The 26,489-nt window shown below is 40.2% G+C and overlaps 3 protein-coding genes across 9 annotated transcripts; 2 read left to right on the forward strand and 1 right to left on the reverse strand.

The window, feature by feature from the left end:
- The first annotated feature begins 191 nt into the window (after window positions 1-191).
- On the forward strand, window positions 192-13,747 carry LOC136430712 (FHF complex subunit HOOK interacting protein 2A-like). 5 transcript variants are annotated; one of them, XM_066421531.1, is made up of 21 exons: window positions 192-401; window positions 946-978; window positions 1,967-2,045; window positions 3,061-3,224; window positions 3,507-3,611; window positions 3,864-3,986; window positions 4,547-4,573; window positions 4,974-5,003; window positions 5,576-5,701; window positions 6,167-6,360; window positions 6,631-6,742; window positions 7,004-7,080; window positions 7,463-7,542; window positions 7,691-7,806; window positions 8,028-8,458; window positions 11,135-11,233; window positions 11,383-11,473; window positions 11,648-11,791; window positions 11,986-12,126; window positions 12,475-12,575; window positions 12,825-13,747. In XM_066421531.1, exons 1-21 carry the CDS (start codon window positions 357-359, stop codon window positions 12,943-12,945), a joined length of 2,439 nt encoding a protein of 812 aa, XP_066277628.1. In that variant the 5' UTR covers window positions 192-356; the 3' UTR covers window positions 12,946-13,747. The 5 variants fall into 5 exon arrangements, with proteins under 5 accessions (XP_066277628.1, XP_066277630.1, XP_066277629.1 ...); XM_066421533.1 differs by lacking the exon at window positions 4,974-5,003; XM_066421532.1 differs by lacking the exon at window positions 4,547-4,573.
- Window positions 13,748-16,201: 2,454 nt separating this feature from the next.
- Window positions 16,202-21,421, reverse strand: LOC136430719 (protein farnesyltransferase/geranylgeranyltransferase type-1 subunit alpha-like). Of its 3 annotated transcripts, none has more exons than XM_066421551.1 (9): window positions 21,288-21,421; window positions 20,424-20,509; window positions 20,086-20,200; window positions 19,747-19,851; window positions 19,383-19,509; window positions 18,923-19,068; window positions 18,645-18,707; window positions 18,279-18,459; window positions 16,202-16,800 (listed from the first exon to the last, which is right to left on the reverse strand). In XM_066421551.1, the coding sequence occupies exons 1-9, from the start codon at window positions 21,341-21,343 to the stop codon at window positions 16,693-16,695; spliced, it is 987 nt and encodes a 328-aa protein (XP_066277648.1). In that variant the 5' UTR covers window positions 21,344-21,421; the 3' UTR covers window positions 16,202-16,692. The 3 variants fall into 3 exon arrangements, with proteins under 3 accessions (XP_066277648.1, XP_066277647.1, XP_066277649.1); XM_066421550.1 differs by having other exon boundaries at window positions 21,215-21,348; XM_066421552.1 differs by lacking the exon at window positions 18,645-18,707 and having other exon boundaries at window positions 21,215-21,403.
- Window positions 21,422-21,525: 104 nt separating this feature from the next.
- Window positions 21,526-26,327, forward strand: LOC136430717 (sialic acid synthase-like). Its single transcript, XM_066421548.1, has 6 exons — window positions 21,526-21,758; window positions 22,398-22,613; window positions 22,861-22,960; window positions 23,436-23,590; window positions 24,391-24,657; window positions 25,031-26,327. Exons 1-6 carry the CDS (start codon window positions 21,627-21,629, stop codon window positions 25,214-25,216), a joined length of 1,056 nt encoding a protein of 351 aa, XP_066277645.1. The 5' UTR covers window positions 21,526-21,626; the 3' UTR covers window positions 25,217-26,327.
- The last annotated feature ends 162 nt before the right edge of the window (window positions 26,328-26,489 follow it).

The raw sequence follows: 26,489 nt of genomic DNA on the forward strand, positions 1-26,489 counted from the left end.
AGAATATACCTACTTTATAGAAATCTACACAGCCAATAAGTAAACTGAAGTTGTTCTTGATATCATCATGTCTTATTTCTGAGCTGTATTTTCCAGCTATCTTGCTGATATGGGTGACATTTGACCAAAATCCAGCTTTATTTTGAAGAGCACATGTCTGTGTCAAAGGTCAATATCGCAGTGCATAGTGGGAAGGAGTAGGTTGCGTATTTCCGGGCTGCCAACTTTCCAACACTCCAACGGGGCAAGCAGCCGCCTGGAATTTGTTGTTTTTATTGCCCGTAGAAGTCGCCACGGTGGCTCAGGCGGGGGGACAGGGCAGCGGAGGGGCTAAACAACGTCGAAGGGTCCCAAAAATGTTCAACAAATTTGCATCGATCTTACAACATGCAGTGGAAGCGGTGAGTGTGCCGAAGCGCATCTGGGGGACGGGTGCATCGAACGTCTGTCTGTTCTATATTATTGACTTCTGCTTACTTTGACTTCTTGGCGTGGGTTAAACATTCATTTCACAGCTATAATCTGCACTAGGCAGCCCAACATGCCATTATAGTCACCATGCCATTTTGTTGAATGTGTAATGTTGTCATTTTGTCGTATAAAAACTTTCAATTCTAATAGTAATAATTTGTGGTTTTGTCTACTTTGAGTGGGAGGGCCTTACGAGTTTATCATCTTTCGAGGTAAAAGATCATGCGTAGATGTAAGGCCGACACAGTCACTGCTATCCCGTCTTTCATCAAGTCATAATTAACACTTCTTTACTTTTCTTTGAGTTCTTAGAAAGTAACAATGGCATGTAAAAAAAATGTATATAAGTTTTTATATACAAATTGCTTGTCCAATAATGGTATCATATTAAATACTATAGCATACCAGAGAGTCACGTCTTTTTCTAAACAATACAAATGTATTTTTAAAACTATATACAATGTATTTGCTTAGATTGACAACTGGAGTGGTGAACTGGAACCTCGTGTATGTGGTACAATCTTGTTTCCTTCACCATCAATCATTCTGAAATTAAACCTCACTTGATGATGAAATTGATCCCAAATTAGAGCATTCAAGAGACGAACCTATTTCTATTGCTTTCATTTTATGCTTGCCTTTCGTGTGCAGAGTTTCTAACACAAAACAGTTGATAGTATTTGTTGCATCACTTCCAGCATCTTGTTATTTATTTACATCAACCAGAATAGTTCACGGCAACTTGTTCACACATTATAATTCTGTCATCTATTATAATGAAAGCTCATCTCTGTTGGTAGTAATTATAATACAATGCTAAACTTTCTTCCAACACTAAGGTATTCACGGATTTCAATCTGTGAATACCTTAGTGTTGGAAGAAAGTTTAGCATTGTATTATCCGTCATCTATTGTTACCCTGTGTGCCAATTGTTCTTCTATCCTTTTATCTGAATGTTTGCAACCCTCATGTGACCTTTCACACAACAGCAGTTTGCATAACAGTTAGTAGCTTTTAGTAGCGTTTTTGTTCTGAAAATTGTTAATATCAGCATCTTTTTTAAAATTCCACTGAGTTAGCAACATCCAAATCTTTGCTGACAAAATATTTTGTTAGGTTTGTAAAGCCCTAATAGTAGAGTGTAGATTGTTATATAATTGACAAAATTAATTTTTGTACATGTATCACTATGTGTTCATGCACCTCAGACTGACAAATGTTGAAACTTGAAAATGTGCAGCTCAAATGCTATTTATGCTGGCAGTGAAGTTTGTATCTGGAATATTTTGCAGGCAGTTAAGCATGATGTTTCCTTGAATCCTTATGTGCTTGAATTTTCACATTAAAGCTGTGATCTTTACAGATCTTCTAGCACTACTAATCCAGCAATCATGCTGCTGCTGCTGGGTAACAACAAGACCAAATTTTTGTTTAAAAAAAAGTCCTTCAGTAATGTAAATATGATTCAGTTTGAACTGTTTCGGTGTGTTTCAGCTGGCACCAAACCTCCCCCTACAGGAGGATTTTGTCTACCACTGGAAATCCATCACCAAGTATTACATAGACAATACAGGTAAGTACAGGCAGCAATCCAGAGACAATACAACATACAGACTTGATACAGGCAGTAATCAGTAACTTTCGTATAGACAATAAAGGAAACATGTGGGTAGACTGTAGTAATCACCAACCGAGACAGGTATGTTATGACCTATTATGTTTTTGTCCCCAGTAGTAGTAGATATATCTATTGTGCCATTAATGTTCAGTGGTTGCGTCCTGCTGACTGTTAGTTTATTTTTATTTGTTATTGCTGATGTTGTGATTTTGACATATAATCAAATTGAAACCACATGACAAGACAGTGAGTCATATCCTCCTGTGCTTTAACTCGGCTGTTGGGTATCAGGTTACTACCAGGCATATGTACTTGACCTTTGCCCCAGATGAGAAGTGGCCTGCAAATAGATCAAATATACAATCCCCTCTTACACCCTAGCCATACTTAGGCCACAGCAAGTAAACTTTATTGATGACATCAGTGCATGCATTACTTTTTGCCTCATGTCAGAAGAAAGAAATTCTGTTCCACTCCAGTGATGGTCAACATGACAATAAAATACCGAAAATGTAAAATTATGTTGTGTGGTAGCCCTTGGCGTAACTTGTGAAGTGACAGTATTTCGGTAGTTGTAGTAGCCTTGAGTGTACTTATAGAAGAAAAGCATTGACTTTAGCTGTGGAAGTGACAAAAGTGTGATAACCTTGAGTGTTGTTGTAGTGATACTAAGGCTATCACACTAGTACATGTGTGTATCCCTTTCTGCACTTCTGGAATAGCAGAGTAAACGATTTGGTGGCTGTGATACCATGTTTTGTAGCTTCAATTCTTGTTACAACGTTTATAGTCTCTATGTTGAAAATCTAAATTAGCTATTTAGGCATCTTGCTTTTCCCATCTTGCTTTTTCTGGCCTGGGCATGAGATGACTATGTGGAGTATGCAGAGGATGTGATCGATAAAATTCACTTGCTATGTTCTTAAAGCACAGTAGTTGGAATGTGATGATTTGTGACCCTTCCCCCCAGATGACAAGCGGCCTGTGGACCAGACCAACATCCCGTCTCACCTGGAGCAGATGTTAGAGATCCTGATCCAGGAGGAGGAGGAGCGTGGGGAGGCAGGGCCGTGCATGGAGTATCTCATGCAGCATAAACTCCTGGAGACCTTACACACTCTGGGCAGGGCAGATGTGAGTATTTTGAAACTGTCTCTATTCCTCTTCTTTTACAAGTCTCAGTAGCCAATCTTGCTTTAAACATGGTTAGCCTTCTTGCTTTAATTAAAGAAGGGGAATGCTGTAAAATCCTTCCATTGACTGTAACTTGAAATGATCACATGGTAATAATATGCTGTTAGACTAGTTTGACATTCAGAGATTTTTTATCACCTCTAGCTTTTTTCAAACCTGTCTTTTGCTAATTGTTTGTGACTCTGAAGCAGGTACTGTAAATCCAGTGTTTCTCTTACACAGTGCCCACCTGGAATGAAGCAGGAGGTTTTGGTGTTCTTCACAAAACTTCTGGGGAAAATCCAGCAGCCAATCCTGCCGCATGTCAATGTGCACAGACCAGTCCACGTGAGCTCTAACTTACAAATGTACTGGGTTACAGGGGAGGGGACAGTGAATGTGTTCATTGTCGTATATAGATACAGTACTTCTGATTACAGGTCTCAAAATATCCCCGAGACGTAAAACTTGAGTTGGGGAAAGGATGATTTCACTGCTATGTGGTCATAAAAGTAAAAAGCATGTATGATTTTACAAAAGAGCTAAACGGTGTAATGTTACTAAAATGTGTGTTTTTCAATTTTGTTTCCCTCCATCCAGAGGCTGATCCGTGTGTGTGGTGAAGTGCAGGCGGCTCCAACAGAAAATGAGGAAATCCAGTTTTTATGCACATTGTGTGCCAAGCTGAAGGACAACCCGTACCTAGTCAACTTCTTCCTACAGGTGTGATTTCTTCTTTTACACCATGACTATTTTATGTCGTGAATTCATTCTAGCTGGACTAGGTAATATTAAGTTAACTGATCTTTTGCATTGATGCATATAACTTGAAGGTTTAGGTAAACTCCATGAAAAATGGAGGTATTGTTTTTTTATTACTGTTATCTGTACATCTATGTCCAAGTTAACTATCAGTATCAGTTTTCTGAACTCCCAGGACTTGATAAAACCTTGAAGTTTTTGACACACATAGAAAGCTAAAAGTTAATTTGGTCAGTTGCATTGTACAGTTAACCATGTTTATATTTGGTTGTTTTTCTGGCCAAAAGTTCAATCCCAGCAAAATGTGGTTTCAAGTTTGTGTTTACTCAGTTATTGAACAGTACAAGCATAGAGATGTTATGAGTGAAGCCTTTGATCAATTTCTTCTTGTTTTCAGTTTGAATAAATTTTTTTCAATCTTGATGTGTTTGGTTTTCTTGTCCATATCCAATCCTTACCATCTGTTTATTTTCCTGTTCTATCTCCCTCCTGTTCTTCTCTCCTTCCTTCCTTTTTACCAGAGAGACTGGTGGGCTCGTACCAGATCTGTAAGTCAAGGGTCAGAGGTCATGACATTTGTAGCCTTGTTCTAGCTTGCTAAGAAACGATAGAAATAGAACATTCAAACTGACCAGATGGCTCTGATGAGCTGGAGCTCCTAATCAAGTTAGAATCTAAACTTCTTCTCTGCTTATTCATGCCTACAGCGTGCTTACGTTTTTCTTTTGGTCTGTGGGCGCTTCTAAGTGTCACAGATTCTAATAGTCTTTCCTTCTGTCTGTCACCTCTCTGCAAGCACATATGCATGTCAATTGTATCTATTGTTTGCCCTCACTCAGTCACTGCTTGTAGCGTCTTTGCAATGCTGGAAGTGTGTTGTGGTTTTTCAGTCGTACTTTCCTGCTTGGTGATTGATAACTGTTTCTATTCATGGCTGTTTGGTGGTAGGGTGTGGAACTTACCAAGTACAATAGTGAGGTAAGCCCTCAACATACCAACCTTCCTTTATAATTGAAGAATCACCCCTAGTACCGCCCATTCAGGGAGTCATATCTACCAATGTTCAATTAAATGCCTGTCTCTGGACAGGTCCATTTTAAATGACAGGGGTGCTTGGTCAACACAATTTTAAGGGAAGGTTGTTGACTGCATGGACTATCAGTATCACCACTACTCTGTTCCTTTGCATGAAGCTCAATTTCTCAATGCATGGTGTGGCATGTGTCTCACTCTATCTGTTCTTCTGCCAACGTTCTTGAAGATCTTGCATGACCTTGAGAAAAACTTGTAGCCCCAATTCCTTCTCCCCCAATATCTTCTTAGCATGCCTATCTAAACACAATACAAATGTACCAGAAAAGTAGAGGGTTGAACAGGCATTATGCCTGCAGTTTCACCAAAATGGTCTCATGAAAAGTTATGAATAGCTCTGATATATAGCTGATCTAATCTTATGGTCATATATGCCACAGACTTGTTTTGGTATTCCGTTCAATGATGGATAATGGAGGTTCAACCCTTGTGTAAATTTTTTTTTTCTATGGCAACAGGCCCCGCCCAAAAGTGAAAGCACACCATCATCATCACCCAGTAAGGGCTCTGATTCGTCAACAGGCAGTGAGGGGTGTCCAGAATACAACATCATCGACTCCTTACTTAGTCTGACACAGAGTCCAGTAAGTCTTGGTGTTTATAACACACAGTTTACAATGACTGACGGACGTTTGAAATCAGCCAATGGGCAGCTACCTATCTCCTAAAATAGTATCTGTTGCTGGCTGTGATGGATCAAAATTTCCTATATCATTGTCAGAGGTGTCTACATGAACCATCTCTCCATCCCGGGATGGAAACTTGCTTATTGGAACCGACAAAAATTTCACTCTACATACCAAAAAATTTAAACTTGTAATGTATTTTCATAAGTCTAAAATGACAGATTTAGCAAAGAAAATCAACAACATAGGCTCACAAACATGCAAAAAAATAAAGCTGAAGACAGCCCTTTTCTGTCAGTGTGTCCGCATTGGTTGATTTGAATTGTGGATCCTTTACAAAAAATGTTAAGAGTGTTGAGTTGTTGCCTATTTTGCCCCTAGACAAGTTTACACATGTTCACAAAAGATACTGCCCATTTCCAGGATAGCAGAATAGCAGTGAAATCGTGCGAAGGTCTGATGCTATTGGTCAGCCTCCCGGAGCAGGCGGCCGCAGACTGTGCGGTGAAACACACGCGGCTGTGTGAAGTGCTGACAGACAGACTGAGCCTACTCCACAGAGCTCTGCCTGCCACCATGGAGCCAATTGATATAGAGTCTGTGGAGGCCAAATGGGGGTAACTAAACATTTTTAGCCACGTGAAATACATTTCCATACTTGTAGGCTATTGTATGCCATAAGATGCAAAAATGACTGTTTTTGTGATTACTTGTTATGACAGGCTACAATTGTAACAGTCAACATTTTCCTTTTTGATATTACGGCTAATGTGTCTTAGAAAAGCTGTAGATGTTAATAACTAAACAGGTACATAGATAAAGTAGCAAACTGTTAGGTTTTGTCAGTATTGATTATAGGCTAAGTGTTGACTGTACTTCTATTACAGGTTAGATTTTAGTGACAAAGATGATGCTAACCAGTTCCCGGGAAAACGACAACTAACATCCTTCCTGTCATGGCTGGACTACTGTGATCAGCTGATCAAAGAATCACACAAAGTAAGGCTTATTCTTTTTATTACCAGAGTCTACAATGGAGTTTGGGGCATTAAATATCATTGTGTTGATGAGTTAGTCCACCTGTATTGTAGACTCCAGTAGCTAATGTTGCATGGTGCTAAGTGTAATTGCAGAAAGGTTTAGAACTGTAAAACTGATACTTATATTCAAATGTTGAAGAATCATGCTGCCAGTACAACAAGTATGCGCTTTGAATCTCGAGTTTTTCTGATAGACAAATTTCCATGTTTTTATTCGCAGACCATAGGTGCTGCTCTGGCCTTTGCTGTTAAAGAGAGATTCTTCGTTCCAGTGTTTGAGCCTCAGGTCATGCAGGCGTAAGTCCACCTTGTGTTTTGAGGCATGAGGGGAGTAAGGCTTGGGAATATCTGTGGCAATGGTTTTGTATGATAAAGATATAACACAGTGTTTTACGACTCTACGACTGCATTCTTTAAAAAATTTAAATTCCAGCATGGATGGCAAGAAAGTGCACAAAGTTCTCTGGAACAAAGAGCAACTTATAGGATTTAAGTTCTGAGTTGATTTTGGTTAGATACAAAATTAATGTATGTTGCTTTAGTAAATTTTGAATGCCAAATATTCATAATGTACGTTATAGTTACATTTTTGACTGACCCTATTTCAGCTCCAGTTAGAATCTCACCTGCCATGCACTTCATTTAAGTTGATTGAAGTTCTCCACATGATCCCTTGCAGGTCAGAGGTCGGGGCACTCACAGCAACAGCTCTGCTGACCCAGTGTTTGAAAATGGTGACCTCAGAGCATCTGCTGCATGGTAAGGATACTGTAGCAAGTGACAAACATGCCTGTAGGTTTCCCTATGCTGTAATCTATCCTACATGTTGAAAAGATCTTTTTATTGAGAAGGTTTCATCCATGTTTGATGATGGAGTGCTTTGTTTATTTGTTTGCTAATCCCACAGAGCTGGTTATGTTTTGCCTTGGAGAGTGCCGGGATATGGAGATGCCAGGAGACGCAGCCAGGAGACACAAACTGAGACACCGCGTCATCGAGAGGTGTGATCATTTGTCTGATGAGGTGAGACACACTTTTTCTTCTTGTTTCTTTAAGGGTGCCTTGAGTATCTAAAAGTATTATTTGTCACTGTACTGAGCTCCATCTGAGCATGGTGTTCCTTGAGCTGTTTGACATCCTATTGTAGAAATACTGCATTATTGCAGTTGACTTACTTTATTGCAGTTAGGCTTATGTTAACTGTCACTATTGAATGTATGAATTATCACTGTCCTATGTTCCAGTTGAGCCTGGTGTCCCTCAGGCTGTTTGAAGTCCTACTACAGAAGCCCCATGAACATGTTACGCACAGTGTAATCCTGGCAAACCTGGAGGAGAGAGGGTACTACGACATCAGGAAAGAAGACGTCAGTCAACCTGGTAGCCATGACAACAGCCTCAATGGCAGTAAAGACGGCAACCCTGAAAACCAAGAGCCTGCTAGTGACTCTGTTAACCACGAAGGGCTAAATGTCAATCAAAGTTCTGATACTGTTAGTCACAGTGGTAACCCAGGAAGTCAAGATGTTAGTGAAACCAATCAACAGGACAACCAAGATGCCAATCAATCTAATAGTCATGACGACCAGGAACATGTAGCAAATGGACTGTCTACATCACCTCCGACAACGCCAACTCCCGTAACACCAACCCCACCCACCACACCTAAGGATGAGTAAGTATTATAGTAATCAACATTCTGAATCCTCAAATTATCTCACAAATTTTCCTGAATGTTTTCCTCGTTATTGCTTATGTAAGAATTTCCATGGTTAGTTTGCTTATGTTAGTAAATGATATGGTTATGATCACCTGCAGAATGAAAGGTGCTTGAAGCCACCGTATATTGCTCAGTTACAAAGTGTGTGTAGAGAGCGTGTAGTTACAAATTTGCTCAGCCATACCAGTTTTACCTTCTGTGACCTTTTGTGACCTGGATTCATGCTTCCTTCCATGTAAATCCCTCATTTATCATGGAGATTCTGGAGGTAAGGCTTACCTGTCACACGCACCATGCATCTCATCTGTCACCTTCATACTTCTGCACCTCTTTGTTTTTCATGTCAATGTCATTATTTTATTTCAGTGTACCCAAGTAATTCTCTGGAGATGGTGCCCTTTCACCATTGACCATTGACCTACCCCAGTAGCACTATTTTACTTACTTACTTATCCGTGTGTCTCTAGGAAGAAGGGCCTTCTTCCTAGAGACACATAATAAGGCCACAAGCACTATTTTGCATATGATTTATTCTGATCCAAAGTCATTCAGCTTTGACCTCTGCACTAGTGCTGCGTACTGTGTACCGGTACTGTACCGTAAAAACTGATTAGGTACGATACTGGATCATGAAGTACCGGTACTGTACCGTAAAAACTGATTAGGTACAATACCGGATCATGAAGTACCGGTACTGTACCAATATAAATTTACACCAAGTATGTGCTTATTTTGTGACTGATGTCCTGACCCCATTGCCTCATGCAACACCAAATGTGACCAAAGTGACACCTTGGAACAGCGTAACTAATATGCAACAGATCATTCAGGCAGGCCGGGAGTTTTGATAGCAAGGCCAAGGGGTTTGCGGAAAAAGCTGGCCCTGTCTACCTGGCCTGTCTACCCTGGCTATCTACCCTTTTTGGACCCCAAGGGCATGCATGGGGGTTTTGCATCTGATTGAATTTTCTTGAGGAAAAACTGGGTCAGTGGCAATCTCAGCTGTGGGTGGGCTGAATAGAAGACAACAAAAAAGCTACTTGTGCTGTTGGGGGAAATGGGCAGCTATGAGCAACTCCACCAACACTGGAAGAAAATCATTAAATCTATTATTTATAAACAAACATTTAAGTATACAATGAAATGTACCAGGATTTTTAGACTAGATAGTAGGGGTGTGATAGGGTACAGGATCAACAAAGAAAACTGATAGAATGGGCCAGGCAATGATAGGACCTTTGTTTGCCAGAACAGCAGCTATATTAAGATTGAAAAAAGAAAACCTCATAAAACTAAGCGTTTAAAGTTAAACAAGCCAGCACCATACATGGAAACTTCTTTTATCCGCCTTTGCTATTTGCTCAGTATCAACTACAGTAACCCCCAGGAGTGTCAGACATCTGTTATGAATTTAGCTGTTGTGACCAAGGAGGTTATATCTATAACCTCCTTGTTGTGACTAACAAAGGTCCTACTGTTGTCTGGCTCATCCCACCAGTTTCTTTGTTTCCTTGTATTACCTTCCACTTCAATTTTGTTTAACATTTCAGGTACATTTTATTGTATACATGTACTTGGAACTTTTTTTCCAGTCTAGGTGGAATTGCTTGCACTTTACAGCTTCACCCAACCCCCACCCACCCCCATCCCATCAACAATAGGCGTTGTCTTCCATACAGCTCACACACATCTGGAATTGCAATGACCCAGTTTTTCGTCAAAGAAATTCCATTAAAGGCCAAACCCCCATGCATACCCTTGGGGCCTAAAAAAGGTAGATAGCCAGGGTAGACAGGCCAGGTAGACAGGGCCAGCTTTTTCCGCGAACCCCAAGGCCAAGGGAGTTTGGCGGTAGGAAACCTAGTATGTTTTTTGAATAAAGATACTGACAAGTTGAAAACAGTTTATTTATGTTTCTGTCATTATTGAAGATGTTAAGAAAAACACATGTTAATTTGTCAAATTGTTCGGGTACAGGTACAGGTCCGGACCTGTACCTTAAAGGAAAGCTACACAAAAAATTGAAAATCCTTCTATGCTATGCTTAATATATTCCAAAGTCAAATTCTTACTTCAAGTTGTTTCACATAAGTCCGTCATAGTTCTGGGATTTTCCACAGTTTTCAACTTATGCCGTGCTGACGCCTTCTCACCTGATAATTGAATTATATGACGTCAGTGTTTCAAATTTTTCACCTGATGATTGTCTTATATAACGTCAGTGTTCATAAAATTCAATCATCAGGTGAAAAATTTGAAACACTGACGTCATATAATTCAATTATCAGGCGAGAAGGCGTCAGCACGGCATAAGTTGCAAACTGTGGAAAATCCCAGAACTATGACGGACTTATGTGAATCAACTTGAAGTAAGAATTTGACTTTGGAATATATTAAGCATAGCATAGAAGGACTTTCAATTTTTTGTGCAGCTTTCCTTTAACCTTTGTACCGGTACCTGTACCTGATGTTACGTTTAGGTACGCAGCACTACTCTGCACCATTGTACCAGCTCTGAAAGTATGAACCTTGACGCCTGGATAAACCAATCATAAGTTACAAAAGCGCTGCCTTGAGTCAAAACTTTCTTCTATGATCTCAGTCTTTAACATTAGACACCTTTTGCTCTAGTGACATTGAGGACTGGTTGAATGAAGAAAAATGGTCTCCACAAAAGGACTCCCCCACAAAGGACAAGGACGGGTCTCCGGTTCACAAGGTCGTCAACACGTAAGTCTACTTATGTAACTTGCCGTTAATATATCTAAGAGCTCACGTGACTACATGTATATTGTCACGTCACTTCTTCACTTCTCTCTGTTTACTGGAAGGTGCTTTTATTTGTCTGAACTTCACTTTTTGATCCCCCATTTCTGTAGCTTCCTGTTCCTGGTTCCAGATGAGATCAAGTCCTCCTCACAAGTAGAAGGGACGGGATATGACATGTACCTCAGGGACGCACACAGACAGGTATGTGTACAGGATTCACAGGTCTGCCAGGATGTTTTGGGTCCCAATCTCTGTTGTCTGCCCTGCACCCACCAGAACGCAATGATTTACCTTACACAAGTAGAATTTTGGTTTGGAAAGTTTAAGGTCTTTGTTACGTCCCCTATAAAACTGATGTGACCATTCCCCCTGCAGTTCAGAGAGTGCTGTGTCAGCTCCGTCAACTGGGATTGGCCGAGCGTCGTCAAGCCCCTGCCCAACTGTCGTACTGACATCCACTTCTACGAAGGGTCTCTCGTCAAGGTTTTATTCGACAAGCTGTCCAGAGTCTTGGACCAGGTGAAACTTTGTTTTTATTGTCTAAAAAGATTTATGATGTTTGTTAAAATTGGCAGTCTTTCTAATTGCTATTAACTTTTGCGCGTCACTTACTGTCCCTAGAATTATCTAGAACTCTAAAACTCTTACCAGACATCCTGCCACCAAATGGGATATCACCAGTATGATGTGATGACATTGTTCCCCTCCCCCAGCCCTACGATGTGAACCTACAGGTGACATCAGTGCTGTCCAAGCTGGCCCTGCTGCCCCACCCACACCTGCACGAGTACATGCTGGACCCCTGTATCCCCCTCACCCCAGGGGTCAGGTCACTGCACTCTGTTCTCAAAAGGGTAAGTACTGACCTTTCACCCTTAGGGTCAGGGTAATTTTGTCCAGAAATGAGTTGATTCTGACCACAGATCAGTCAGTTCATTCGTCTGTCCACAAATGGACTAACCTTTCAGCCTTTGGAGTTGGATTAGATCACTCTTCATTGTTCTCTAGCTGATGCTCATGCTCATCTTTCACCTTTTTGGTCTGTTAACTTTGTACTTATCTTGGCAAGTATAGAACGTACATGTTTTTGTATACTGAAAATTATCAGGTACTATATTCAATAATTGGTGCATTGTAACCAACTTTAGTCTGAAGACCTTTGGTTTCTCTAGTCTCCTGACTTTAAGACATTGTTCCTCCAGGTGGCAGCTGACCTGATGTTACGAGCCCAGAGGATCCCAGACTTCAACAGAAAACTGGTCATGGTCAGGCAGCAGCTGATGGGAATGGCACCGGCAGAAAAGTAGGTCACAACTTACAACTTTGTTGCCTAAAAAGATTCAATCTATTGCCACGGAATGTAAGCTTCCCCTGTTAGCTTGTCTGTATTAGGATAATGTACAAAACAGTCACTGTTATAGGGCCATTGATTTCTTTCTTGTTCATTTTCTGCTATTAGAGGCACTGTGATTCTATGAAAATAAGGTTCCCTTGATCTGGCTACTTTGTAGAACTTAAACAACATCTAAAAATGTTCCCTTCTCTTCCCCAGCGTGGACCACAGGACTCTGCTAGAGGGCGCTATTGTCTTGGAGGAGTTTTGTAAAGAGCTAGCCGCTATCGCCTTTGTTAAGCACCATGCGACGTCCTCGCAGCACTTCCTACAAAAGTAGTTTTAGCTGGGATAGTTTTAGGTTGGGACTTTCCACACAACTGGTTCAGTTCTCTCTGTTTTACTGGTGTTAGTCAGAAAACAAAAGATGAAAAAGAAATTATACCACTGGGAGCTGTAGTACAAACTTTGTTAGATTTAACTAATAGTTTGAGTTAGATGTGCAGGAATCGGTGTGGTAAAGTGTTAAAGATATTCTAAAAGGCAGTTATACCGGCTAAGTGAAACAGACAGTGGTGAGATATGGTGATGACATTTCTACTTGTACGAAATGTTGTTGGTAAATGTACGACAGTTCCTGGATTGCTGGGTTTTGCAAAACATTATATTAATTTCCTCAACAAGATACACCCGTAGAATAAAAGGTGCTAGTGACAGACAGGTATGAGTGGCCGAAAACAGTGAAACTGGGTGGTGGGAAAAACCCTGTTGAGATACTCCATTAGCACTTCAGGGGACTGAAGGACTATAAATTCATGGCACACGTATTTCCTTCACCTTTGTACACTGATGCTTCTGCTGTGTTGGCACAAGTAAACACTTCCGAAGTCTCAGCCAGACACAAGAATTTTATATTTAAGAAGTCTATTTTTCAGTTTAACCTGTCTTGTGGTGTCTGAGCTAGTCTGGCCGGCCATACAAAGTCACCAGTTTTGTGGTACCATGTCTGAGATCAATGATGATGCCCAGATACCAGGCTAAGTTTTACTTATGTCTATCATTGTCTTTGAAGATATGATGGCACCAACATACTGTATGTAGTACAAGTACTAGTACATATACTGCCTGGTCAAGCCTTCCAACTTACTCCAAAAGTGATCTTTTGTCATGTTATTTAAGTCCATGTTTTCTTGTGTATATAATTATTACAGTACAACTCAACGATAAAAGAGTTTAATGCATAGGAAGTGGTTAGTTGGAATAGTTGGGCCAATCTAGGTAAGATCTACCACTTGTGCTATTTTTGTTCTTTTTGTTTATTTCCCTCAGTATTTTATGTATACCCTTTTACCTGATTATTATATGTCAGTTAAGATTCTTGCCCTCATTGTTCAATCTATATCATTTATATGATTTATATGATTGTATGAAATACATGTACCAACATTTAACATTAATCATTAAACATCAAGTTTAACTGAATCCCAGCTGCAAGTGTGTTCAGGCATTAAATTTGTATTGGTTACAACATAAGTCAGGAAGAAGAGGGTTAAGTAAAGCTTTTTGTGAGTAATTTTGTGTGCAATAGAAAAATCATTATTGTAATTTTACAAGTTGTTACAACTGCACACTTCTCCAGACAAAACTTTACATAGCATAAATAAACTACGCACAAAAAGTTCGGAAACTTAACTTTGGTCGATCATATTTCCGTTATTTTTTTACCGATTTCAATGTATTACATATCATTTAAAAGCTTATTTGATTTCCTTTCCCATGATACCAAACTTATTGTGATTGCGAGTTCATGAAACGAGCATAAGGCCTGCTAAAGTGAGTGGGTCGAAGAAAGAAAGTGCCCAGATTACCTTACTATAGTCAAACACGCTATTCCGTACATATTCTTCTGTTGATATTGACTTCTGTACGAGGGTATTGTGAAAAATCAACAAGAATAAACAAGACATATTCATGAAAGCTAAGTTTATTCTTTATCAAAACCAACAATCTGTGTCTTAGTAACGGGTTAGCAAGGAGTCTTAGTAACGGGTGGCCCAGCCACGCACTCTCACTACAGCACGGCACCTCCTCCTCATACTCGTCACCAGTCGCGCAATGCGATACTGTGGGATAGCGTCCCATTCTTCCACCAGCAGTCGTCCTAGGTCAGCCAGCGTTGTTCTCTCGGTCACTCTTGCACGGACAGCTCGCCCAAGCTGATCCCATAGATGTTCGATGGGGTTCAGGTCCGGGCTCTTAGAGGGCCACTCCATCCTCTCTACACCTGCATGCTGGAGATGGTCGGCGATGATCCCTGCCCGGTGTGGGCGGGCGTTATCATCTTGCAGCAAGGCATTCGGCCCCATGTTATGGAGGAAAGGGATGGCCACCGGATCAAGTATTGTGTCACGATATCTTTCTGCATTGAGGGTTCCTGGTACAGGTCTTGTCTTTCCCCTGGAGGTTATGCCTCCCCATACCCCAATGTTTGTTGTGAAACAATAACAAAAAATAACGCCTGTGGATGACGATACCGTTGCAGGACGCAGGTGTTTATGTGGTGCAATTGGATCTTCGATGTGCTAAAAATAACCTTGGATGTTCTGTGTGCTAGAAATAATCTTGGATGGTCTGTGTTCTAAAAATAACATTAGAACCTGAGGAAACAATATATTGAATCATCATCCGCGCCCATACCGATAGGATGTCACAGCGCGCGTATGACACCAACAGGGAATTTGGGGCACTTTTTCTCCGTGACCCACTCACGTTATTAGTCCTGGTACTTGTTCCGTGGGTTTTCAATCACAATAAGTTTGGTATCATAGAACAGGGAATCACACAAGCTTTATAATGATATATAATGCATCAAAATCGGTATAAAAACAACAGAGATATGATCAACCAAAGTTAAGTTTCCGAACTTTTTGTGCGTAGTTTATATGTGTACAATGTTGTCCAATATTTGAGTACAAATGCCCTTACAAGTGTCACTTGAATTTTACTGAAGAACCAAACAGCAAAGATACTGTAAAATAGAAATAATTGAGTTTGGTTTTGTCCCAAAATTTCATCCCTGCCAAAATAGTCACTGTTTTAGAAATCTGGTCCCCTGACAAAAGATTAAGCTTTGCCAAATTGCTAATATCTAGCCATATAAAATCATACCACTTCATGATGAAAACTAAGGTACATATACTTGTGCTTACAACTACATGTTCACTCATCTTCAAGAAATATTCCTTGGTCTATTTTACATGTTGAGATTAGAATAACACAGATGGATGTAAGATAAACCATTGTAGTTGTTGAACAGAAACTTTTGGTGCAGTGCAGATACTGTGAGAATGTCCATGTACCATGTTTGATAAGAAATAGTTTCTCCTTTGCTCAGTATTTGTGGAAACCATTGATCCAATGTTCCCCTTACCTGTACATAAATCTTAGGTTTCTTGCCACATCGAAGACCTTCACAGGAAGGATTTTTACCCTAGAAACCCAGTACATTTTCTGCAATTGTGTAGTCAGACATTTAGGAACTTTGGTAAAAGAAAAGCTTAGACATTATCATTATCATAAGCACAGAGACCAAGGACTTCTTACAACTTATTTATTCTCATGGACTTCAAATAAAGCTAATTTTAAGTACACAGAACTTGTATTCTTCACTACTTTATTTGTCATACATGTAACAGTGACTATGGAATGAGTGCTGGAGAACAGTTGTCATGCCTAAACTACATGAACACTACACCTTGTCAATCAAGGCTAACTCCTTGAGCCAATTTTACCAGTTTGAAACAATTATGTAGTCCATAGCATGGTAAAGAAAAAATGAGATTCATCTAATGTCCTGTAATACATTTATCTCTGTTAAAAACCAAACATGTACAGATATCCTTAAACAATGACAACATTGCACATTTAGCAACTACCTCTAATACAAAGCACATTCACATGCATATTTTACATGTTCTCTTTCCCTCTGCTGTCCTATTTTAGTGGCAGTACTATTTTCTATGCTACACCTACTGCTACAGTGTCATATTTCAGATGCAGGTTTTTACTGCAGCAGCACATGTACCCCCTATGTTGCCCCTTCTGCAGTGCCATATTTCAGCTTGAGGGATCGTCTGCAGTAGTTCCAGTACTCTTTACGGATTGTGTCTTCCTCCTGAGCGAGCTGATTACACAACTGGGGAGGAGACAGAAATGATTAATATACCGGTAGAAATCAGTAGTTTCCATAGGCTTGGATGTCACCGCTATAGTATAATTAGGGAGCTTACTTCCATGGGTTGTGAGGTTATTACCTTCGTCGACGAATGGTTTCGTCGAGAAGGTTATTCGATGATGCTTGTCTGTGTGTCTGTTAGTGAACAGAATAAGTCGAGAACGCCTGGATGGTTTGTTGTCGTAGTTGGTGTGTCGGTGTGTATGTGGGAAATCTCAAAATGATTAGATTTTGGGCGAAGTGTTTTGCATAATTAACGAGAAAAGTGTAAAAATGTGTTACATTGTATGCTGAAGTATGTGTACGTGTCGGCTGTGTTTTTCCAAGGCGTCATGGATAGGGCAAGGAGGTCCTGAGGGGTCATGTTAAAGGCAGGAAACGTCAGTTACACAAATTGGCTGTCAGCCAGCTGTAGGCATAATGGTAAGGTAGTCTCCAAGCAGACTTATGGGTTGGCTATAGCAGGGGCAGGTTTTGCTTCAGACTTTGAAAGGGAATTACTCAAGAAGGGCTTGGTGGATGGTCATAAATTTCTGTAAGTACATAGCTTGAGTGCTGATGTACATGATTAGATACTTATTATGCAAATCAGTATCTAATTTGCATAATTAATGAAGAAAGTTTATACATCCATCAATTTCCATGATAGTACTCTTAAACATGTGACATATGTAACTGAGGAAGAGAGAAATATTAATAGATATCAGCTTTGCAAATGAGAACCTCATTGACATAATTAATGAGAAAAACTATAACTCGAGATGGTCTTGATGGATGGTCATGATTTTTGGTATGTAGATAGCTTACGTGATGCTTTGTATGATTGGATGATAATTATGCAAATCAAATTCTAACTCGCATAATTAATGAGGCAATTTTAAAAATCTGCTGTGTTCCATGATATGACTATTCAAATATGTGACATTTGTAACTAAGGAAGAGAGGAATGTTGATAGATAGGAAATATGCAAATGTGGGCCTAATTAGCATAATTAATGAGAAACTACTATAATTCCATACTAGTAAATGACGGCAATTTCATACTTGTGGCATTAGGAAGTTGTGTGAATGTGAACACCATTGAATCAAATTATGCTAATAAGGAGGAAGCTTATTTGCATAATTGATGATAAATGTTAGCATAACCTTCTTTGTTAAGCTCATAGTCATAACAAGGAGGTTTGGACAACTTATGTTATTTGGGTGAAGAGGGTCAACTGGTATGATTGATGATTGATGAAAAACACTCCTAATACGTCAGTCATAAAGGTCAAAATCATTTGACGAAGGTATGAGGTCGTAGAACTCTTGTTTCTAATGTTATGGGGGCTACTTCAGGTATGGAGGTCATGGATGTTATTTCCATAGATAAGTGGATTACATGTATGTGAAGTGTGGAGATACCTATGCACACATTGAGGTAACCATTATATCCTGACCTGCACAGCCTTCTCTAGGTTGTCCTCTCTGACCCCTGACTCAGTCTCTAACATCTCCTCGTGGCAGTCCAGTAGGAAGGCCAGCAGGTACGGAGTGTGCACCCCTGATGCACGCAGATCCTGACAGGTCTCCATCAGCTTTGGGTAGGAGCTGACCTCTGCACCTGCTGCCATCAGGATCCTGAGGTAAACATCAACACAAACATCAGCTAGAGAGCAGCATGGAAATGAGCAGCGAAAATCTTCACGCCTGCCATTATATCATAAGCATTAAGAAAACAGTGGCATCAATAAACAAATAAAACACACAGAAATACAGGTGCTAAACAGAGTTTCTCACATGGTGTATATTGTATGTGTTCTTACCCTTTCAGGTAGTTCCAGGCACTCTCATTGTTTGGAGCTCTCTTGATCATCTGAAGTGTGTAACTGAAAGAACAGGAAATAATGACAGCACCACTTCTTCTGTTGCTCTTAAGCGTTAAAGTTCCCTGTGACTTCCCATAAAAAGGGTAGATTTTGCCAAGAAAATCAAACATCAAATTGATGAACCCTATAAACGCCCTGTGAGACTTGAGAGATTTATTAGCGACTTACAGACAAACAAGCAAACAAATAAAAACCATTAAAAAGAGTGTCCTTACCTGACCTCCATCTCCAGAACCTCTGGAGTTAACCCAGTGGAGTTGTTGATGACGTAGAAACGCTGGTTCCATGCTGAATTGTTCCGAAGATCTTCACAGAGAAGGTTGTTCACAAAATCCAGCTCTCCATACCACAGGTTAAACTCCTACACAAACAAACAAGTAAACTGGCCTTTTGTTTCCTTGAACCGTTGTTTATTCATAAGAAGCCCAAGTCAGCCTACAGTGTTGTTTTTTCAGGTCATGAAGGAGTTAGTAAGGGTCAGACAAAATATAACAATGATACAGATTACATGATCAAAGTCCTAATATATCTAAACATAGAGTGGTATCCTTACACAAACATTATATCACAAATTACAGATTCTTCTGTAACAGCAGAGAGTAACTAGCATACGTAATCACCCAACAGAATGAAAGAATAGAAATATGACAGAAAAAAATCTTCAAATCTGCTGACCCTAATGCACCACTGCCTGTGCTGCCAGCAGTGGTAGTTTTTCGCATCCATGTTGAGAATCTCCTCAGTGAACTTCATCTCCTTGGAGGCATCCTTCAGCCACTCCACTAGCACCCGCCTGTGGTGCCTGAAGAAACAGCAAGGGGCCATTCTTTCCATCAAAATATATCTAAACAAACAAGATTGTCAATCTAATACATTATCACAAGACTTTACTGTAGTGTTGCTATTCTGCATGTCTATGTAAGATAATGTCAGAAACAACTACAGGAAAAATAGCTGGAAGTTGTGAGCTAATCGTAGTTGCAGTTTGAAAGTAACACAAACTCATCACAACAGCAGAAGATCTGATCTATTGACTGACCAGACTTGGTAGTTCTTGGGTTGGTCTTCAATGACATCTTTAACAAACTTCATCTCCTCCAACAGGTCCTTCTTCAGGTCCTGTAATAGCAGTCTTCTGTAGTGCCTGGGGGAGAAGCCAAGGGAAGAAGAGCATTAAAATTCAGCCACAACCCCCACAGCTTGCTTGGGTATAAAGTAGTATGGAAAAATCCTTCAAGAATTGTCAAATGCAAGGTGTAAACTGTAAGTGTAATGTATGGTATGAGAATGCCACTATGATTTTGATCCATTTCGAATTCAAAAATGTCTAAACATAATACACATGTATCACATGTAAACCATAAGAAAGTGTGCCTACCATACTGTGTAGTTGGCAGCGTTTAGGCCAATGGCATCCTTGGTCAGGCCGAAGGCTCGCTCACTGCGCTCATCTGCCTTCAGGACAGCACGGAAGTAATCAAACACATCTTTGACTGAAAAAAAAACATACAGACCAGAATCAGAATCTAATTATGTGTAATGTAAGGGAAAAACTTGCTCAGAAAGTCAAATCTTGACTATAGATATGAAACTCACCAAATGGGGGTGTTTCTGAATCAAAAATATGTCTTAAACAGTAGACAGTAACATGTAGACACTAAATAATTGTTCAAAATCTGGAATCCTTATCATTCATGTAACATGATCAGTCCTTACATCTGTCGGAGTACGCTATCTGCACCACCGGGTGAGGTCCTTCCTCCTGTGGGACTGGGGTCACATCCTTCCACTCCTCACGATCCCTGTGAACAAAACATCATCACAGCTTTGTCTTACCATTGAACTAGGAAAAGCACTCATAGAGTACAAACATCTGTAACTTGTGTAAGGCTGGAATTGTTTCCTGTAGATTTTACTGCAGTTTGAAACAAAACTGCTACGGAGTATGCGCTCTCATGTGATGGTGATGTTAGATCTATCAAAGCCTTACAACAGACACTGTATAATATACAAGTAAATATGTCTTCCCACCAGAGTTGCCTCGGCTAGATCTATCAGACCTTACTTAAGGTATAAATCAATTACAATTAAATTATAACTTCTCTATATAAACTCAATAAAAGAAGTTCGGAAACTTGATTTTCGTCGATCACAGAATACTTCACCAACAGCATTGCATTGTACATGCTAGTTAACGTTATATATGTGAGTAGGTCATGGGAAAATAGGGCCCAAATTTCCCCTGATCATATGTCCATTGTTTTCTGTTTCTAAGCATTATTAATGAATGGATCTTTTCAAAGATACATAATAATATACAATTGATAAAGTAACAACGGAGGGATGACTGATTAGATCGAAGTTTCCTAACTCTTTGTACTGACTGCGAAGTATATAAAGGCACAACATTCGGTGATTCTGAAAGCTGTTGTTGGAAAGCTAAAGGAGGGGGGGCATGAGCGAAGGCAATTTTAGAAGCCACAATCACATGATTTAGAGACACTAACCTCGAGTAGGTATCGAAAGAAACATAGCAATAACATCCTGAGTGGTAAACATGGTTAATACTTTCTAACAAACCTGTAAAACACATAATTTTCTTCATTCTCATCAGAACTGTAGACATCGTCCGCCATCTTGAGGATAGTCTACTGTTTATCGTTCATGGGGATGATTCTTCTTTTGCTTTTCTTCAAAAGCGAGATCAATACTCATTTAGATCATACAAAACCAGCAGCGTATAACTTATTTGTGGTATGTTAGCTAAATGATATGCCTTTAGATTGTAGACTACACAATCCCCTGTTGGACTGATGGAATCTTCCATATCCGGGTAGCAGCACTTCCGGGTAGCCCCAGGCGCGTCCACGTTTGCACGATCAAGTTTTCTGTAGCGGTTTGCCAACACTAAAGCTAAAAATGCCTCTGGAGTTTAAGTTAGCACCCGGTAGGATGATCGGGGGAAATCATCCTTGCTTCATCATTGCCGAGATCGGCCAGAACCATCAGGGAGATCTGGATACCGCCAAGAAGATGATCAAAAAGTGCAAGGTGATGATAGATTATGTTGGTGACCGGCTGCTACCTGACCAAAACTTGTTGGATGTCTCGTCGAAAGGGGATTATGAGCAACAAGAAATGTTACAATCGTTAGCAACGGAGTTATTATTTAGGATACAATATTTCTTATAATTTGCTTTTCGAGTATTGTCTTTTGAATTTTGATACCGGGGATTATGCTAATATCATTTGGCATTGTCTAGGGCGTAACCAAACAGGTTGTTGAGCGTAAACAAACCGCTAGAAGTCCTCATTGCACTGTCCATTCAATCCACCTGTACATCAGTCAGGCATGTGGAAAACATTGTGGCGGCCTTTGATGTCGACCTTGTTATGTTAACCTTTCATGACTAAATCAGCACGGTTGAATATTATATCAAAGACAGGCATTACATTACACATCACAGACCAAGGAGGTTATTAGACAGACATAACAAGTTATAGGAACTGATTATTGGGAATTTCAAGCAATTGTAACGTTGCTGCTTGAACTTATTATGTTAAATGGGTGGCAAATATTCTTCAGCATTTATATCCAAACAATAAGCAAATATCAGATCATTTGTCAATCCTCCATTTTACATCCCCTTCTTGGATTCATATTGATAACTGCATTTCATCGTCATCCAGGAAGCTGGAGCGGACTGCGCCAAATTCCAGAAGAGCGAACTTGACCACAAGTTCAACAAAGCAGCGCTGGCAAGACCGTACACCAGTAAGCATTCATGGGGAGCGACATACGGGGAACACAAGCGCCACCTAGAGTTCAGCCATGATGAGTACAGGGAGCTGAAGAGATACTCAGAAGAGATCGGCATCATTTTTGCTGCTTCAGGAATGGATGAGGTAAAAAAGGAATCTTTTTTCAGTTCTGTAACCACTTTACCATACCCTTGATATCATATTTTACATGCTCAGTTGGAAGAAACTTTAAATTTTGATTCATATGCAAAGCCTTATGGTTTTAAGAATATCCTCAAAAACAGTAATATATCATCACAACATCACCTCTGCCTGTATAATTGAGGTGGAAAGTAGCCTGCGATTTGCTTGTTTATAATGTTTATTGCTCCTCACACAATGTATGCTCCAGGCAGCAGTGGAGTTTCTCCATGAGCTGGAGGTGCACTTCTTCAAGGTGGGTTCAGGAGACACCAACAACCTGCCTTACCTGGAGACAACAGCCAAGAAAGGTCAGCTGCATGGATCACGGTTCTTAGTCTTATTCTTACCTGTGCTGAGGGGGTTATAATTAATGTCTTCACAACTGTTTGTTTATCTTTATGTTAACACAAAAAGTTTGATTTGATTTTAGGATGTTTGGTATGTAGGCCTGCATTTTCCCTGAGGAGCAAGTGATGGAATTATGGAAAAGGTCTACATCCTAACTTTCCTAAGGCAGGAGTTTTGTAGAATACTCTTCCCTCTATCATCACATGTAGGGTATTATTACAAGATGGTGCTTTTTCCGTAGGCTGTTCAAGTACATGTATATACTTAGTAGGTCAAAACATGCCTTCTTACTCTTAGATGTTTGCGGGCGTTTATTGTGTGCTGTTAATGTGTTTAAAGTCCTTCAATGTGTTGGTCATTTTTGCTTCTCGACTTCCCACAGCAAGTAGCAGATAAAGTTGCCTGACTGTTTTGTCTGCATCTGTGTATTTGCAGGCCGCCCTATGCTGATCTCCTCGGGAATGCAGACACTGGACACCATGAGGAAAGTCTACAACACAGTCAAACCCATCAACCCCAACTTCCTCTTCATGCAGTGCACCAGCGCCTACCCGCTCAACCCAGAGGACGTTCACCTCAGGTGTATCCAGGTTTGTGTAACCTTTAAGCCTGATGGGGACTGTGCTTGCAATATGTTACCTAGGTCCCTTCAACTTTTCCCCTATGGCCTGACTTTTTCATCACAACTCTACTGGACTTTCAGTCAGGGTTTGCTGTGACCTGTTACAAATCATTGCACCGTGAATAAGTGTTTTATATTAGGCTGCACCAAGTAATTTTTATGGATGACGTCCTTTGGAGACCCTAAATCTAATGCGAGAGCGCGGAAAAAAAACAAGAAGGGCCGAAAAAAACAAGATGCCTAGATTTGAAATATGATAGTCGACAACGCATGTTAGGACACAAATTGGATGAGAGAACACAGTGTAACAACTAACAATTCTTGTATTCATCAGGAAAACAGCAACAATTTGAATAAATCAGTTGAAGTTGAGCAGCAGTTGTTGTCCTGTCCTGTTTCTTTCCATATCCCATTGATTTTGCAGGCCTGCAGAAACATAGTATATTAAAAAGGAACTCTTTGGTCATAGTTACAGGCAGCGGAATTTCTTGTTTTTTTTCCTGGGAACAGACCAAAGCTATGCGCGTGCGGACGTCATCCATAAAAATTACTTGGTGTAGCCTTACAACTATCCTATACTATAGAATCGTTTCAACTGAAAATTTTAAACACCCCAAAAACCTGCTTTCCTCTCCCACAGCAAAATGAACTCCCCGCTAAAATAAATGGATTCACAGTACTTTCAATCTTACATACTTCAAGTCAAGTCAGAACAAATCCGTATGTTACCTTTGACCTGTGACCTCTGCCCCATGACCTGTTCTGCAGACGTACCAGAAGGAGTTCCCGGACATCCCCATCGGCTACTCCGGGCACGAGAGCGGGATCGCCATCAGTCTCGCCGCCATTGCCCTGGGGGCAAAGGTCATCGAGCGTCATGTCACCCTGGACAAGACGTGGAAGGGGTCGGACCACGCGGCCTCGCTGGACTTTGATGAACTGGCGGAGCTGGTGAAGAAGGTTCGCGTGGTGGAGGTGGCCATGGGGTCGTTTGTGAAGGACATGAGGCCATGTGAGATTGCCTGTCATGACAAGGTAAGGTTCTCAACTTTCCCACAAACAGGAAAATATAGTACTAGTATTAGTAATATCTAAGTATGTCAATATCATTGTCTCAAACTCTCAAAAGTCATTGGTGATTATGTGGTACCCTGTATTTGTCTTTTGTTGGTTGAGTCAGTTCTACTTCTAGGTCTTTTTCCACATACTGACTTCCACTATAGCAGGCAACAACTTTGAGTGATACAATGTATCTTTATTCAGAAAGCAAAACGTTTACATGCACAGACAGAACCGTGCATTCTTCGGATATCAAACATTTTACCTTCCTTTAGTATAATGATGTTACATCACATTAAAAAGTAGCACAGTAACGCCCCGGATATTAACAGGTATGCTTGTGTTGCAGCTTGGGAAGAGTGTGGTGGCAAAGCAGGGTATCCCAGCAGGCACTGCTCTGACCATGGACATGCTGACGGTCAAGGTCGCCGAACCCAAGGGCTTCCCGCCCGAGAACATTTACCAGCTTGTGGGCAAGAAACTCAAACGTGCCTTGGAGTACGACGAGACAGTGGCAGGGGACGATGTGGAATAATGTCACCCATCATAACCTTCTCCCTACTGAGTTATATTATAAGCAATAGATGCACACACAGAAGGGAGAAGGTTAAGAACACAAGTATAGGATAATATGTTACTTATACGCAGATGAGATTGTTTTTCCTCTTTCTTTGTCCACCATCACATGATGTCAGTACACAAGTGTGTGGTAAAGGCTACTGAATAGCACATGGCATCAACACTGTGGTAAAAGCTAACACCAATATAACACAGCAGTAACTATTAAGTATTCTAAGGTAGAATACTATTACTGAAGTGGTATTCAGGATGGAAGCACTTTCAAATGATGTGAAACTTAATGTACACACGTAGAACCAGTAACAAGTTGAAATGTTGTGCTTCTGACATTGTGAAATTTTCAGAATGACTGCTAATTCTACGTCACCACTGTTCATCCATTACCTACTATAGTTTTCTTGTGCTTAGATTTGTATTTTATTTTGTTTTTTTCTCCAAGTAGTCTGTTTAGTATTCTGTGTTACTTATGCTCTATATACTATCTGTTATTGTTTTTGCTTGTATTATCATTATGCAGCTGTAGTTGTGTGTTGGTGTGTATGAATCAGTTTTCTGGCTAGCTTCGTTATATATAAGATGACATGGTCATATGATGTGGCACATTGTTTACATTAGAAGTGCCTTACAGCCTTTTCACCCAGGCTACCGAAGTATTGCATATAATTTCTCCTCAGATACTTTATTTGCCTTCAAATGGCTAAGACTGCAGAATCATGTTGGCAATGTTAGACTGGTGACCTATGCTTAGAACAGCCACAATCTGATCCCACCAGGCCTGATGTTTCAGGCTAACTTGTGTGTCTTTTTAGCAGAGATATCTGAGTGTTGTGTGCCAAAAATCAAGGTCATCATATTATCACAACTCAAAGTCTTCATATTCAGGCGTGAACTATCTATATCAGAAGAGACGACACTTAGATACTGATGTTGAACCCTCTGTAGATACCTCAATGCAGCATCAAAGTTGTGAAATTGGAACTTAGGAAGCGAAATGTGATTCTTGTCGTTTTGGTAAGAATTGTAATCAGGTGTGCAATGGATATAATAAAATGGCAAGATGTGCTAAATGTGGGGTTTTGTGTGTGTTAATGAACAAATTGATGCCAGGGCATTCATTAAAAGATTAAGAGGAGGGGGGCTCAAAAATATGGTAGGTAACGTTAATAGTAGGATTCTAACATGAATAGTAGGATTCTAACATGAATAGTAGGATTCTAACAGACAGACAG

This window comes from Branchiostoma lanceolatum, chromosome 3, assembly GCF_035083965.1.
Source record: "Branchiostoma lanceolatum isolate klBraLanc5 chromosome 3, klBraLanc5.hap2, whole genome shotgun sequence".
NCBI classification, from domain to species: Eukaryota; Metazoa; Chordata; class Leptocardii; order Amphioxiformes; family Branchiostomatidae; genus Branchiostoma; species Branchiostoma lanceolatum.